At 54.3% G+C, this 14470-nt stretch overlaps 5 protein-coding genes across 5 annotated transcripts; 2 read left to right on the forward strand and 3 right to left on the reverse strand.

The window, feature by feature from the left end:
* Positions 1-87: 87 nt before the first annotated feature.
* INS49_012467 (uncharacterized protein) lies at positions 88-2227 on the reverse strand (the record flags this gene model as incomplete). The annotated part of the gene is made up of 4 exons (XM_043173170.1): positions 88-215; positions 318-968; positions 1130-2121; positions 2196-2227. 4 exons carry the CDS (start codon positions 2225-2227, stop codon positions 88-90), a joined length of 1803 nt encoding a protein of 600 aa, XP_043022467.1.
* A 315-nt stretch (positions 2228-2542) lies between these two features.
* On the forward strand, positions 2543-4378 carry INS49_012468 (uncharacterized protein; the record flags this gene model as incomplete). Its single annotated transcript, XM_043173171.1, has 2 exons — positions 2543-4162; positions 4346-4378. The coding sequence occupies 2 exons, from the start codon at positions 2543-2545 to the stop codon at positions 4376-4378; spliced, it is 1653 nt and encodes a 550-aa protein (XP_043022468.1).
* Positions 4379-5091: 713 nt separating this feature from the next.
* Positions 5092-6960, reverse strand: INS49_012469 (uncharacterized protein; the record flags this gene model as incomplete). Its single annotated transcript, XM_043173172.1, has 1 exon — positions 5092-6960. The coding sequence occupies one exon, from the start codon at positions 6958-6960 to the stop codon at positions 5092-5094; it is 1869 nt and encodes a 622-aa protein (XP_043022469.1).
* A 2068-nt stretch (positions 6961-9028) lies between these two features.
* INS49_012470 (uncharacterized protein) lies at positions 9029-10096 on the reverse strand (the record flags this gene model as incomplete). The annotated part of the gene is made up of 1 exon (XM_043173173.1): positions 9029-10096. The coding sequence occupies one exon, from the start codon at positions 10094-10096 to the stop codon at positions 9029-9031; it is 1068 nt and encodes a 355-aa protein (XP_043022470.1).
* Positions 10097-11878: 1782 nt separating this feature from the next.
* Positions 11879-12722, forward strand: INS49_012471 (uncharacterized protein; the record flags this gene model as incomplete). The annotated part of the gene is made up of 2 exons (XM_043173174.1): positions 11879-12307; positions 12369-12722. 2 exons carry the CDS (start codon positions 11879-11881, stop codon positions 12720-12722), a joined length of 783 nt encoding a protein of 260 aa, XP_043022471.1.
* Between the last annotated feature and the right edge of the window lie 1748 nt (positions 12723-14470).

Here is a 14470-nt window from a genome sequence, read left to right on the forward strand (position 1 = left end):
GGGACACAGCATCTGTTGAGCCTAGTCTCATGTATCTACTCGCGAGGCAACCAGGCGCAGAATAATGTGCCGAATGCTTCCTGTGTCTCATAGTTTCTCCCGGTCTGCCGGAGCAATACTGCAAATAGCAGTGCCCACGGCAATTTTGTCTCCTTCGTCAAGATCAATGAGCGATCGCACGATCCCGGACCGATGCGCCCTCACTTCTAGCTCCACTATATAGCGTGTTAACGACCTGCTACAGAGTCTGGGGTGACGCATTCGAGAATATTCCAAGAGACGATAGACTGGGAATCGTAGAAGGATAAGATGCTTACTTTTCATTTGGCGGATTATGAGAACGGCATCCCCTTCGGCAACCGATTCTCCCTCTTCTATCAGGAACTCGACGACTTGGCCGGCTATAGGGCTGATAAGCTGCGAGAGATCTCCACGTGAAGTCTTAGAGTGACCCGAAGAGGCTTCGAGAGACTTCTGTGTTTCTGATTGCTTCAGAACTCGGACGGTGTAGCTCTTTTGTTTCTGTTTATCCGAGGAACGCTCTGGGTCATCGGTGCTACAGGTTGACAATTTGACAGCCAGTGATTCAGGAAAGTCATTACGAATCACACTTGTAATTGAGACAAGGTCTTCGAAAGACTCCATATCGTCACTGCCTTCAATTCGGATCTGAAATTGGTCTCCTTTCCTGACAAGTTGGCCTGGTGAGTTCGGGGACTGGGCCGAGGGCTGGCTGATTCGGCCAGCAGAGCCAGACGCAAATCTGCCAGTGGAATTCGGAAGTCCTCGGCTCGAGGTCTCGAGCGTTTCCAGGTGTTTTTCTAGGCATTGTGTATCGAATTGACCGTTCCGAAAGTCTGCAGACCGCACAATGCCCTGGAGCAAGCCAAGGTTTGTCGTCACACCGTCGATCAAGACATCTTGCAACGCTCTCTCGGCTTTGGCGACTGTGGCATCCCAGTCGGGACCTGTGACGATCAACTTGGCCAGGAGAGAGTCAAAGTCCGCCGACAATCACACCGGGGTGCAAGTGAGTGTCTATTCTGATCCCGTTGCCGCACGCGAAGAGAACGCGACGAATCTTGCCGATTGAGAGCGAGAAACCTTGCTTGACGTCCTCTGCCGTGACCCTGAGCTGTATTGATGTAGAACTGGGGTGGGTTCTTGGCGTCAGCGTGCTTGAGTGATGTCTCGAGGCCGATATCCGGGAAGCTTTTGCCAAGGGCAAGAAGCAGCTGCCACCGGACCAAGTCGACACCACATGTTGCTTCGGTCACGGTATGCTCAACTTGAAGTCGAGGATTGATTTCCATGAAATAGAACTGTGAGCTCTTTGGCGAAACGAGGAACTCCCATGTACCAAGCGACTGATACTTGATGGCTTTTGCCATGCGCACAGCAGCCTCGATGACGGAAGCGATCAGCGCACGGTTCGATACTGTCGAGGGAGCGATCTCGACGACTTTCTGGAACCGGCGCTGTATCGAGCACTCGCGCTCCCAAAGGTGACGGACATTGCCCTTCCCGTCGCCGATGATCTGAACTTCGATATGACGGAAGCCATCGACGGCGGCCTTTTCGGCGAAGACTTTGCTGCTTGGGCTCTCGTTCACGGCTCTGCGGAAGCTTGAGTCAAGATCTTCTACCCGGTGCACAAGGCGGATGCCCCTGCCGCCCCCGCCATCGAGTGCCTTGATCATGATTGGGAAGCCTACATCATTCGCGAACGCCCTCAGTGCCTCGGGATTCTCAATTGGCTCAGTCAGGGCCGGGAGGACTGGCACACCGCACTCGTCCGCCAGCTTCCTCGCACTCAGCTTGTCGCCTGTTCTGATGAGAAGTTCGGCACTAGGGCCCACGAAGGCGACGCCGGCGTCCCCCAGCTGTCGACAGAAGCCAGGGGACTCGGACAAAAACCCGTATCCGGGGTGTACGACGTCCACGTGGTGCTCTTTGCACACGGCCACCAGGTGCGACGGGTCCATGTATGAGGACGCCGAGGGAAGCTGCACTGCCTCGTGGGCGTGTGCCACGTGCGCGTCATCATCTTCTGTATAGACGGCAATGGTGTGGAGGCCAAGTTCGCGGGCAGACGAAAGGATCCTCACAGCTATCTCGCCCCTCCATTAGGCATTCGATCAGTACATTGTGAGCTCGTTCGGTACTGGTCTTCAGGATGCGGTTGGCATGCTCACCTGTTTCCCACCAGGATACGCACAGGAGCCATGGTCGTCGCAACTCAAGTGCCGGCGGCCTTTGGAAGCGCCAAATCAACAGCTTTTGTCGAAATGATGCCTACTGAAGTCATAATTAGTAAACTGTGGTCAGAGGAATGTTGACAGTCTGTTGGAGTCTCAGTGCCGTCTCCAATCCCCGCCGCGAATGAACCTCGGCTGCTGCTGGGGTCCCTCGGTGGACGATCTTGGAGACACTGAAACGGCACCGTCTTTTTGCGGCCCTCTGCGTCGTGGTCTCTCAACCTTCCTTCCCCAAGTTTCTCACCTCAACGCCTAGACTCTGATCATATAATCAAGACCTCTCAATGGCAGGCGAAAATGACGGTCCAAAGGCGAGGTTGCGCCTGAAGCAGATTGCATCTCAAATACAAAGCCACAACAACAACACCGACGGCAACTTATCAACAGCCCCGCCAGAGAGACAGGCTGCGAAACGGACCAGGAGGAAGGACAAGAATGCACCCCCTGCCGACTGGTCTGATATACTGGGACAAGTCGAGGCCGTGAAGAAGATCGCGGAAACCCCACCGACAGAGCGTCCGGGTTATGTGCGCCAGAAACAAGCAGGCAAGCTATGGGTCCGAGAACGCATCGACGCCTTCCTCGACCCGGGCAGCTTCTACGAGGTCGGGTCCGTGGCGGGGACCATCGACTGGAGGACGACGACTGCTGGCGAGGAGGCCAAGGCCAAGGACGAGGTCCGAGGGTTCACGCCGAGTAACAACGTCCAAGGCTTCGGCACCGTGGGCGGGCGCCGCGTCCTGTTCACCGCAGACGACTTCTCGCTGCGGGCTGGCCACGCCGACGGGGCGATCTGGGCCAAGACGGTGTACATGGAGAGGCTGTGCCTCGACCTGCGGCTGCCCATCGTCAAGCTCGTCGACGGCAGCTCCGGCGGGGGCTCGGTGACGACCATAATGAAGGACGGGTTCAGCTACGTGCCTCCCACGCCTGGTTTCAGGGAGGTCGCCGAGCAGCTCAGCCTTGGTATCCCCAACGTCGGTGCCGTGCTGGGCCCGGCAATTGGGCTTGGTGCTGCTCGGGTAACTGCGTGCCATTTCTCCGTCATGGCCAGTGATGTCGGCTCCCTGTTCAATGCCGGGCCACATGTGGTCGCAAAAGCCACGTTCGAGGAGGGATTGACCGTCAGTGAGCTGGGCGGGCCGGAAATCCACTGCGCAAATGGGACAATCGACAACGCCGTCCCCGACGAGGCTGCTTGCTTCGCCCAGATCACAAAGTTCATTTCCTATGTTCCTGATTGTGGGCTGAATAATCTTCCTCCCGTAGCAGAGGCTGCAGACCCTTCCGACAGGGACGTGACATCGCTGCGTACTATCATACCTCGACGCCGCCAACGGGCTTATTCCATGCTGCGGCTGATACAGACGACGCTGGACCAAGACTCCTGGTTCGAAATAGGGGCTGGCTGGGGGAACACAGCATTTGTGGGGCTCGGCCGCATGGGTGGTCGGCCAGTCGGGGTCGTCGCGAACAATCCCGAAGTACTCAGCGGTGCCACCGATGCGCTGGGAGCACAGAAGATGACAAGACACCTGAACCTGTGTGATGTCTTCAATCTTCCCCTGATCCAGTTCGTCGACTGCCCCGGATACGCCGTCGGCACTGCAGCGGAACGCCAAGCAACCATGAAGTACGGGGTTGAGCTGGGCAAAGCCTACTACTCGACCACCATGCCAATCTTCAACGTGCTTGTCAGAAAGTGCTACGGAGTTGCTGGCGGGCTGATGGTTGACTGCCGCGATCCTCACAACCGCGTCGCTTGGCCGAGCCTCGAATCGGGAAGCCTCCCGCTGGAAGGTGGCATTGAGGCCAGCCATTCCAGAGAGCTGAAGGACGCAGGAGAGAAACGAGCCGAGGTCTACGAGAATCTGGTGAACGAATATACCAGGCTACAGAATCCTGTACGTACTGCTGCGGCTTTTAGCGTGCCAGAGATCATAGATCCAGCAGATACGAGGCGTCTCCTCTGTGCTTGGACGACTCACATGTAGGTTGCAGCTAACACTCCATTTCGCTCTGCGTACTACTCATACGACATTGAATATTTCAACTACGCGACCATTAATAAGCTAACACGTCTCCAGGTACCACGTGAAACTGCCAGAAAGACTGCGTGATCGGCAAAGTGGCAAGATCCACCCAGTCTTCAGGTGATGAGAATATGCTTCTCCTAAAGGGATCACAAGACAGGAAGACCTTTCATTCACAGGCCGGATCGGTCCATACGGTGTAGTGACTTCAGTGTCCCCAGAGCTTCCGGGGTAGAGACTCTGTTCAGGAAAGGGGGCGACTCCAGACGGATCATCTCCGAGAAAAGTCTTCAGCCTTGGCCCTCTCACCCGCGCTTTATAAAGGGGTACAAAACACCGGGTCTATACGGGAGACACGTACACGTTGAATCCGGGTGTTCCGAGCACCATCACACCAACGGACCGACTTTTCCAGAGCCGTCTTTCTCAGGAGTCGAATTTCCTGGAGTTGGTTATCCAAGGGACTCGATGCCCCATTTTGGCCTTCAAGGTGATCCCGTGATCCCACGCTGCTTCTCTGTTGTTCCAGGGTCATTGAGGATCGCACAGAAACTTCGGCGAAACAATAATACTCTGATGCCCTGGCAATGCACATTCACGACAATTATTCTTGGACGGAATTGCAAGTGGAACAGACAAGATCCTTGGAACGTTTGCCCGGTTCGAATATTCTGAACTATTAACTCATCGCTATGATGCTGTGATGCTATGTTTGAACCGCAATACTCCTATAATGCACATTCCAGGTATATATACTCATTGGAACGATTATGTACCACATCCTGTATCTTCCCTCGCCATTAGACCAGCGCCAGCTTACTCCTAGCTCTGAGCGTGGGCCCGAACTTGTACATGACGAACGGGATGAGACTCAGTCCCGTGGCGATCAGGGCCAGGATCAGGCCGGCATACTGCGAGCCCACGTTGTGGAAGAACTGGGTCGAGAACAGCGGGGTCACCGCGCCCAGGGTATTCCGCATGAGACCCTGGCCGGCGATGGCGGACGAGGCGCTGGGGCCGTAGCAGTCGGCCGTGTAGCTGTAGGTGGACTCGAAGACGAAGTAGATGCCGAAGGCGATGGGGGCGAGGCCGATGGCCGGGCCGACCCACGAGAGGTAGGCGTACTGGGTGAAGCTGTAGATGAAGAGGCCGACGGGCAGCCAGATGGCGCCGTACATGGCGCCGTAGAGGCGGGCCTCCGGGGTGACGGTGACGCTGGGGTCGGCGGTGAGGCGGTCGTACTTGCGCATCTGGAGGTGGTGGGCCATCCAGGCCAGGGTGCAGCCGATGGCCAGGCTGATGTAGGGGAGGCCGCTGACGCCCTCGGACCAGCCGCGCTTCTCGGTGAAGGTGATGGGGATGACCGAGAGGAACATGAAGGTCACGCCCCAGCAGAAGGCGATCCAGAGGCCGAAGGAGAAGACCACGGGCTCGGTGACGAGCATGTGGATGGCCTTGACGGACGAGGCCTTGAGCATGGACTTGATGTCGGGCGTGTAGATGTCGCCCTCGGCGACGTAGCGCTCGTCTCCGGTGGCCTTGCGCAGGGCGGCGGCTCGCCTGTGCAGCTCGACACCGCCTCGGGTCTCGGGAAAGAAGAGGAAGATGCAAATCAGGAGGGGCACGTTGGCCAGGCCCTGGATGCCCTCGATCCAGCGCCACCCGATGGCCTGGTCGATGAAGCCGGCGTAGATGGGAGCCGCGACGGTGCCGAGGATGGCGATCCATGAGAACAGCGCCATGGGGCGGGAGCGCTCGTGGGGGAGGTACATGTCGTCAAAGGTACCTCCGACCAGGATGGTGCCGACGCAGCCAAAGAGACCGAGCAGGAGCCGGAGTCCGATCATGGTGCCGATGTCCTTCGCGAGAGCCAGGCCGATGAAGAGCAGGGTGAAGCAGAGGAACGCGCCGGCGTAGACGATCTTCCTGCCGACGAGCTCACAGAACGGCGCCAGGACCATGGGGGCGAGGGCGCAGGCGAAGTTGAAGGTGAACAGGCCGATCTGGCCGACCTCTTGTGAGCTGTTCAGGTCCTTGACCATGCTGCCGATCCCGGAGCTGTACGCCGTCGTGGCGAGGCCGATGAAGAGGGTCATGAGGCACAGCATGGCGGTCACGAAGCTCTTGTACATGGGCTTCCAGTTGTACGGGTTCTGCTCGTCACCGGTGGCGTACTCGAGGACAATGTACTCCTTGTCGTTGTGGCTGACAAGCTCGGTCAACGTGAGCGGCATATCGATGTCGACAGTCTTGATCGCCCCACAGTCGGCGTCGATCTGCTCGTTGGACGGATCGACAAACTTTCCTCCGACGATACGCCCAATCTTGGGGTTTCCCTTCTCGTCCCGGATCATCTCGTTCGCGTGTTCCAACACGGACATAACATCGGGTGTGGTCTGCTCAGTCTCTACCTCCGGAGGAGGACTGCTAGGCCTGGATTTGCCATTGAGAGTTGCCTGGCGAGATGGGCCTTTGGAAGTGCCCGGTCTTGATGGCAGGGGGCTTCCGGGCCCCGGTGACCCCGGGTGAGACGCGTACGGACTGCCTGGTGATGGGGAGCCGGGACGCGAGGCGCCAAACCTCGATCCGGCGTAGGAGTTTGCCCTGGATGCCGCCAGAGACCCCGGCCTTGAAGGCGGTTGAGAGAAGGAGGGAATATAGCCAGACATCTTGTGAGAGGGCCTTCAACGTGAGTGAGACTCCAACGTTGCAAGAGAAGGGGCAAGTTGCGGAGAGGCTACTGGAGAAGTGGCCATGAGCTGGGGAAAACAACCATCTTTATTGACTCCAGGAAATCTCCAGATTACGTGAAGCCCCAGTTTAGTCGAGTAGGCCTGCAAGGAGTTTCCGGGTCGAGAGCCTTGGTCTGGATCCGCCGCTATGGGATGATGTGGGATCGTGGCCTCCAGTAGCCTCACTTTGTTGGTGGCCCACTTCGGGGCCGCGAGGTGGCTCCTCACGTTGCCGAGTGGCATCAGAAGAGAATAGCACGATGTCTGCAGTCAACGTCATGTTCTCGAGGGCGGACATGGCTGTCCGCGGTGCACTCGGCTTGCCACAATATGCCGGAGCTGTTTGAGTCAGTTCGGTCCTTCTCTACTTGTATTTCACCTCAAAATCTGAACGCCACCGTCATAAACCGCTCATCGCCCTCATCGTCTTGGCAACAACGTGGGATAGGCAACAGTCGGCCTTAGTTATCGCATTATCGCATTATCGCAGAGCGCGCTGGTATGTTTCGAAACGGTACGCCGGCCCTCGTTGCGTTCAGTGCGCTGGAGTTTCCTCGGCACCGAGGTACCTACCAGCTACTTGGGTACTTGCTCGACTGCGTCTATCCGAGATAAGCATGCATGAAACGGTGAAGCAGGCCGAGCGCGAAAACATCCCAGAAAGCTCGAAAATGATGAGATTTCCTTGGAATATCAGAATTACGGTCGTGGGAAATGCGGCTCTGGTGTGGGTCCCGCAAAGGAGTCCGGCCCACGGCCCGCGGCGGACTGCTCGGCATTCCACCGAATCCACCGAATAGTTTTGACGTGACGTTGATGCCGCTGAATTACTCGCAAATGTTCCCGGGCCCACCCACGCTTCCGTCTGAGAGCACGACGTCACTTGCGAAAACTCGTCGAGGAAAACGTGTTTCAAGACTGTCCAACTTGCCTAAGGAACTCCTGCAAGATCCGGCCGTGGATGGTAGACTGCGGTAGTTCATGGTATCCCTACGAGCCGGGAATAGGGAAAAGCCCGGGCACGGAGCATCCGGATCTGACTATCTCTTGGCAAAGGAGATGCGCCATGCCTAAGTAGTACAGCAGCAAAGAGCCGCAAGGCTGTCTGGAACACGACTACACTTCGTACAACAACAAGAGAACACATGGTCGCCCGATCAAGGTGCATCCAGCCGCTCCGCAGACAGGCCTTAGCGATAGGTCGCCAAAGGTCGGTAGATCCGTCCCTGGCCTGAAGGAGCCAACAAGATTGAGATATTTTCAGCTGGAAACGGAGGCAGTGCATGCGCCCAATTAGGGATGTTGACGCCCAGGCTGCTGTATTGCTCGCGCCTTTGTCCTATGCCGAGTACTACTTTCTGTCAACCACCGTCTGAGCCCCTGACTTCGCTTGCTCGCCGTTTTGAAACTGGTTCCACGCCCTCCCCAACGTTGTTCTACACGTGGATGGTCCTCCGTATCTCTCCAGATGTTTCCCAGGCTTCCCCTTCTCCCACATTTCCCCCCCCCCCCTTTGCTCGATCTCGCGTTTCCCCTGTTTCCCCTTCCCCAGCTCTCCGCAAGCCAGCCTGCATGCATGCAGGTGTTCGAAGAACAGGTCATTGTTCGAGAAAATGCTCCCACATGGCAACAGCCGACAGCGGCGTCAGTCACCTTCTTCAAGGGCCGACCGTGAAGAAATTCGTAGATCACACCAGAACATATCGGCCCTACTTGATACCGCCTCTTTACGACGAGCATTGGCATTGATATTAAAACCCAATCACGCCACTGGTTTCTTGGCCTTCTTTTCCCAAGACTCGTAGCGAGCAACTATGTGTCTTTGGGTGGTTCATGCGACACAAGCACGTAAGCATCGATCGCGTGTGAAGCATGGACGTGAAGATCTTTCGTCTGGCTCTCCAATTCGCAAAGATACTGTGGGATTAGACGTACTCGGCCCACCTTGATAGAATTCAATCGGTTTCCCAATCTATGAAACCTGCCGTCGTCTGGAAAGACCCTCTTAAGCATTCGCCTCGAGTCCAACCAGCTCGTTGCTCATCTTCCACAGCTTTTCCTCCCCCTCGGGGTCATAAGCCCACTCAGAGTACCCAGGGGCAACAACATCAGCCCCGTCACTCTGGCTCGGCACCGGGCCAATGATACAACAGTCCTCACAGTATACCCCACCTCTGCCCTCGAGGTCGCGGTCTGTGGCCGCCCAGATTGTCGTCGCGCACCCCTGCCCCGTGCTCTTCATGAAGTTCTCGATCCTTGCTACCCCTTTAATCGCCTCCATCATTTCTGGCACGTGCTTCTGCAGCGGCGTCGCGATGCCACCCGGCATCAGCGAGTACGCGTGGATGCCCTGAGACGAGTAGAGCCGCTCGATGTGATTTGCCATCCAGATGTTCGCGGTCTTGGAGTTACCGTAGGCTTTTTGGGGGTCGTAGTTCCCCGGCTTCGCGAGGTTGATGTCGTCCAGGATCACCGTGTTGTAGCGGTGGGCAGCGCTGCTGACGTTGACCACGCGGGATGCAAAGTCCGGGGAGGCCTTGCTTCCTGCGATCAAGAGACCCTTGAGGTTCTGGAAGAGATAGAAGTGGGCAAGATGGTTGGTTCCGAACTGCGACTCGAACCCGTCTTTGGTGAGCTCGCGCGTGGGGACGGCCATGATCCCGGCATTGTTGATGAGGAGACTGACTTTCGACTCCCTCTTCTTGATCTCGTCGGCAAAGCCCTTGACGCTCGCGAGGCTTGTCAGGTCTAGGTCGAGTAGGTGGACCTTGTCCTTGGTCTTGGGGTCGTTGAGAACTGATGAGAGGGCCTCTTGTGCGCGTCCAAGGCTAGCTCCTCGGACGCCGCCGTAAACAATGCATCCCGCCGCCGCCAGAGCTTCCACCGTCGGGACGCCAATGCCCGAGGAACAGCCGGTGACAATTGCCACCTTGTTGTTGAGAGAGCCATCGAATCGATTACCATCTTTGAGAATCTCCACACCGGTTGGCCGATTGTCTCCTGGGCCGGCTTGGTTCTCTATCTTGTGCACCTCCTCATACTTGCTGGGCAGGGTGAAAGGTGGGCCAGTCATATTGGTTGAATGATAAGTGTTTGAGCTAGATCAAGTTCAGTCTCTGGTAGTGTCCTTGAGTTTATTGGGTGATTTGGAAGTGCTGGTTAGAATCATGTCTGAGGTAGAAGCATGGGACATGCAAGCTTTATACGCAGAGAAGCAATTCATCACGAGCTCAGCCTCCAAGATTCCAGGCAACTTCATCGTATGTGCTCAGGAAGTGGTATCACCAAATGCATGCGATGCGGATTTTGGGCCGGATTTTAGGATAAACTTGTAAGACCAGCCGTTTACAGTCTTTGTGGTGAGAAATATGACGCCGGTCTAGCCGGCGGGTGTGCACTGAGGCGGACATACACGGGCGCAGGCGGCCGCGTGCGGCCGCAATTTCCGCGCTCACTGTTCGGAGTTAATGCAGCCTAAGCTGAGCAGTCACCTAAAGTCCTGTCGAAACCTTAAATCTGCGTCAACCATTTTGAATGAATAACTAGCCATACGCAACATGGTGGTGTAATATCGTCGCTTCACTGGCGATCCTGTTCCACAATACACTTCGAATTCGGAAAGCTGAAGAGGCCGAAAATCATCTGTCGGCGGTAACATGACACCAGACCTGACAGGACCGAGCATTGATGGCTTCGTGTCTACGGTACATAGGTGGCGGAATTACAAAATTTCCTAGGTTTAGGTACAATTGAACCATGAAAAACGATCTTTAACCAATTTTTTCCCGTTTAAGACATCATTGCGACAATACTATTCTTAAAAATGTTCATTGACTTGTCCTAGAACCTCTTGTTTTAGTTCTTCGACATCTTTCTACACCGCCCTGATTTTAACTTTCCTTCCCCGCCTCATCTTCAATGATAAAGCATCACAAGGTCTAAGCTGCATTGAAAATTGCTCAGAAATTGCTGAAGAGAGATGGGTTTTTGGAGGCTATCAAATGCTGGTCCCAAACCCTGAGGCGCATCAGCTCCAATCTAAGCTGTCAATCGCTCCATCCCTTATTGTTTCTTTCCCCAGCTACCTTGAGTGTTGATTATAGGGGACGAGGCCTACACCCACGCCTTCCAAGTCTGATGCCTCACATATGGCCCTCTATACGTGACATTTTGACTCGTTTTACGTGGATTCTGATGTATCCTTTGAAGCTCTAGTAGGGGGTGGGAACTCCTTCGGCTCTGCAACGAGCTCGGGCATTTGCATCAATTGCAGGGCCTCTTCTGACGATGCCAATGTCTCCAGAAAACGCAATGATGCCCACGGTTCATGAAATCCGGGACACTTCCTAACTGATCTTTGACAAGGTTTCAATATCCTTCTCGCCGCACTAATGTAGCCTCGTAGCCTTCTAAACAGGAATTTCCAATTGCCAACTATGTGAAACTAGTAGTTATATATAGCTACAGACTCTCAGCGATTCAGATCTTATAGGCCCAACGCCCGTGATAATGCAACTGCACTTGTTGTGATGTACGAATCAATACGCCGGGATGTTCATTAACTAGCAACCAACAGAACAGAGCTAGCGTGCTTGTTGGTTTGTAGATTGTGAAGTGCTTTAGCAGTATTCGTTAGAACGATGAGCCATGTAACGCTATAAAGCTGGCTTGCCGCGCGCAGCGTCACACTCCCTGACTAGGCAAATAAAAGATTGTGTCGGGCTCCATTTGTGTTTTCAAGGACAAAGTGTCCCGCATTTGACCTCGGAATCTCGTTCCTCATAAACTTGTCCTCGTTTGACTTTTGTTTATTCTGTTAAATCCTGTCTATTGCGTCCTTAAATTGATCACGAGCATGGCTTCCCCCAATCTTCCCACACTTGTCCTTGTGCCGGGAGCTTTTGGCACTCCTGCGGGGTACGACAAGCTCTTGCCGTATTTTGAACAGACCGGGTTGCCCACAGTCGCTGGGTCGTACCCAAGCTGTGATCCTGACGATCCCGCTTCAGCGACGGCTGTGAAAGACATCACTGCCCTGCGAGAGATTGTCCTACTTCCTCTCATTGAACAACAGGGGAAAGATATTGTTATTCTCGCGCACTCGTACGGAGGTGTCGTTGCGGGAGGCGCCGCAAAAGGTCTTGATAAACCAACACGCACAAGCCAGGGCCACACCAACGGCGTTGTTGGTCTAATCTATGTGGCCGGGAACATGACGTTGGAAGACGAGTCTCTACTTGAGGCTGTGGGAGGGGCCTACCCTCCGTTCATCAAACTAGATAAGGTACACCCCCGTCTACCCGCGTCTGGTAGATACAACAGTTTTGCTGATACACATCCCTCAGCCATCCAAGGGCCTGGCTCTTATCGAGCCGGCCATGGAAATCCTCTACAACGACTGCGACTCTGCGCTGAGCTCTGAGCTAGAGTGTCGTATGCTGCCCCATGCACATCTCGCATTTGAGACCAAAGCTACAGCACCGGCCTGGGCTGATCATGGTTTCGATGGGAAGAGAGTGTATGTGCGCACTCTGTTGGGCTGCTGCAACCCCTCTGTGTTGCAGGATATGTGGTTGCAAAAGTCAAGGGTGCATTGGGACGTGGTTGACTTCAAGACTGGGCATATGCCATTCGAGAGTCAGCCTCAACGGCTGGCTGAACAAATCATCAAGTCGGTGAGGAGCTTTGTGGCTCTGTAGTACCTGTTTTATTCATACTCTTTTCCTACCCTTTCGGTTCTATGTAGTGTCATCACAGAAACGAGATGTTCGAAGTAAACTCGAATGAATTACAAAGCAAAAGCGAAATAGGGTCTCAACAACTTGATGTTGATTTCATGGGGAGTAAGAAATCCTATGATCATTAGCGTAACCGAATATTACCTTGATGATCATGGTTGCAGCTAGCCATGGTCTGTCGTAGTATTTGGTCGGAACGAAAAAAGGAAACTTTTGAGAAGTGAGTAATTGGATTCATCGAGTTCCTGCAGGTGTCCCAGTCCAGCCAAAATCAGGTTTTGTCGCGTAAACCCAGTCCGAGCCTATACATACTAGCCAGCGTGTTGATGCCGACCGTGGAAATAAAGGATCAATACCGGGATCATGAATTCAATCATCAGAAGCAGTTTGGCCTAAATCATCCTGCCGTCTGCAGCTTGGGTGGCAAAGATGTTCGCCATTCTGCTTGATGATGGCATGGTCCAGAGAGAGCCATCACACCGTCGTCCTTGGGGTTTACTGACCAGGAATGTAAAGAGCGGCAAAAGAAGCATTGCGAAATACATACAATCTTAGCTCTACTTGCTCAATGTAACTGGATTGGTTGATTGGGTTGAGAGAAAAGCAACTGTCCTTTCAATGGAGATGTTGACAGTAAAACCTCCTATGGAGGCCCTACCCAAGTCAGCATACGCCTACCCAGCTTCCACAATACGCCCACCTAGCTTTTAACATTAGCCTACTTAATATAAGGAAATTAGCTATATATGCTATAAAATATTAATATTGCGGGGTTATTAATAAAGCATAGCTATAGCTATTTTAAAGAGGTTCTATAGCTACCTCTTTATTTGCAACTTAAAAGTTACTTTTGCCCTCTGCGCCCCCTGCCCCCTTTGCGCCCTCTGGGCCCTCTGGGCCCTCTGCCGCCCTCTGCGCCCCCTGCCCCCTCTGCGCCCTTTGCGGCCCTCTGCGCCCTCTACGGCCCTTTGCGCCCTTGCAGCCCTTTGTGCCCTCGCGGCCCTCTGCGCCCTCTAGGCGCTTTAAGGGCTCTGGGGGCTTTAAGCACTCTGGGGGCTTTAAGCGCTTTAGGGGCTGCTTATATTTTTAAAGTATTGCTTAAATTAAAAAATAGCTACCTTAGCTTTTTATATGCGGGGTAAATTTAAAAAAGTACTTAGTTTTATTAATATAATACTAAGAAAAGGAAGTACTGGGTGGGCTAACGCTGAAAGCTGGGTGGGCGTACTGTGGAAGCTGGGTGGGCGTACGCTGACTCCACTAGGCGCTCATCACATCTCCACGGTGCTCAAAAGCAATCTGCAAGGAGTGTGCAGCATCAAGGTGATATCTAGAATGTAGACAAGGTGATATCTAGAATGTAGACAAGGTGATGTCGGGTTCAAGGCTGAACAAGTGGCGGCGGCTTGCTCGGATTCATGGACAAATCAGGATCTTGCTGCTGTTGACGCGCCCCCTTAGGTAGGACGCCGTTTCTAGAAGCCCCTGGACACTTGGACGTTCTGTTGCGTCAGCGATAGACAAGGCCATTCCCGAGCTCTGGATTGATGACTAATCTTTTTTGGGCTCTCATCTAAGGGTCCTTGATAAGATAAGACCATCCCACTTCAGCCCCAGCCCGGCGAAAGTCAACAACCCCGACAGAGCCTCCGAACCAAAAGTTGACGAAACAGCCTACACTCGTGCAGCTCCTCTGTTGCAAAATCGCA

Source organism: Diaporthe citri (genome assembly GCF_014595645.1).
Source record: "Diaporthe citri strain NFHF-8-4 chromosome Unknown scaffold_6, whole genome shotgun sequence".
NCBI classification, from domain to species: Eukaryota; Fungi; Ascomycota; class Sordariomycetes; order Diaporthales; family Diaporthaceae; genus Diaporthe; species Diaporthe citri.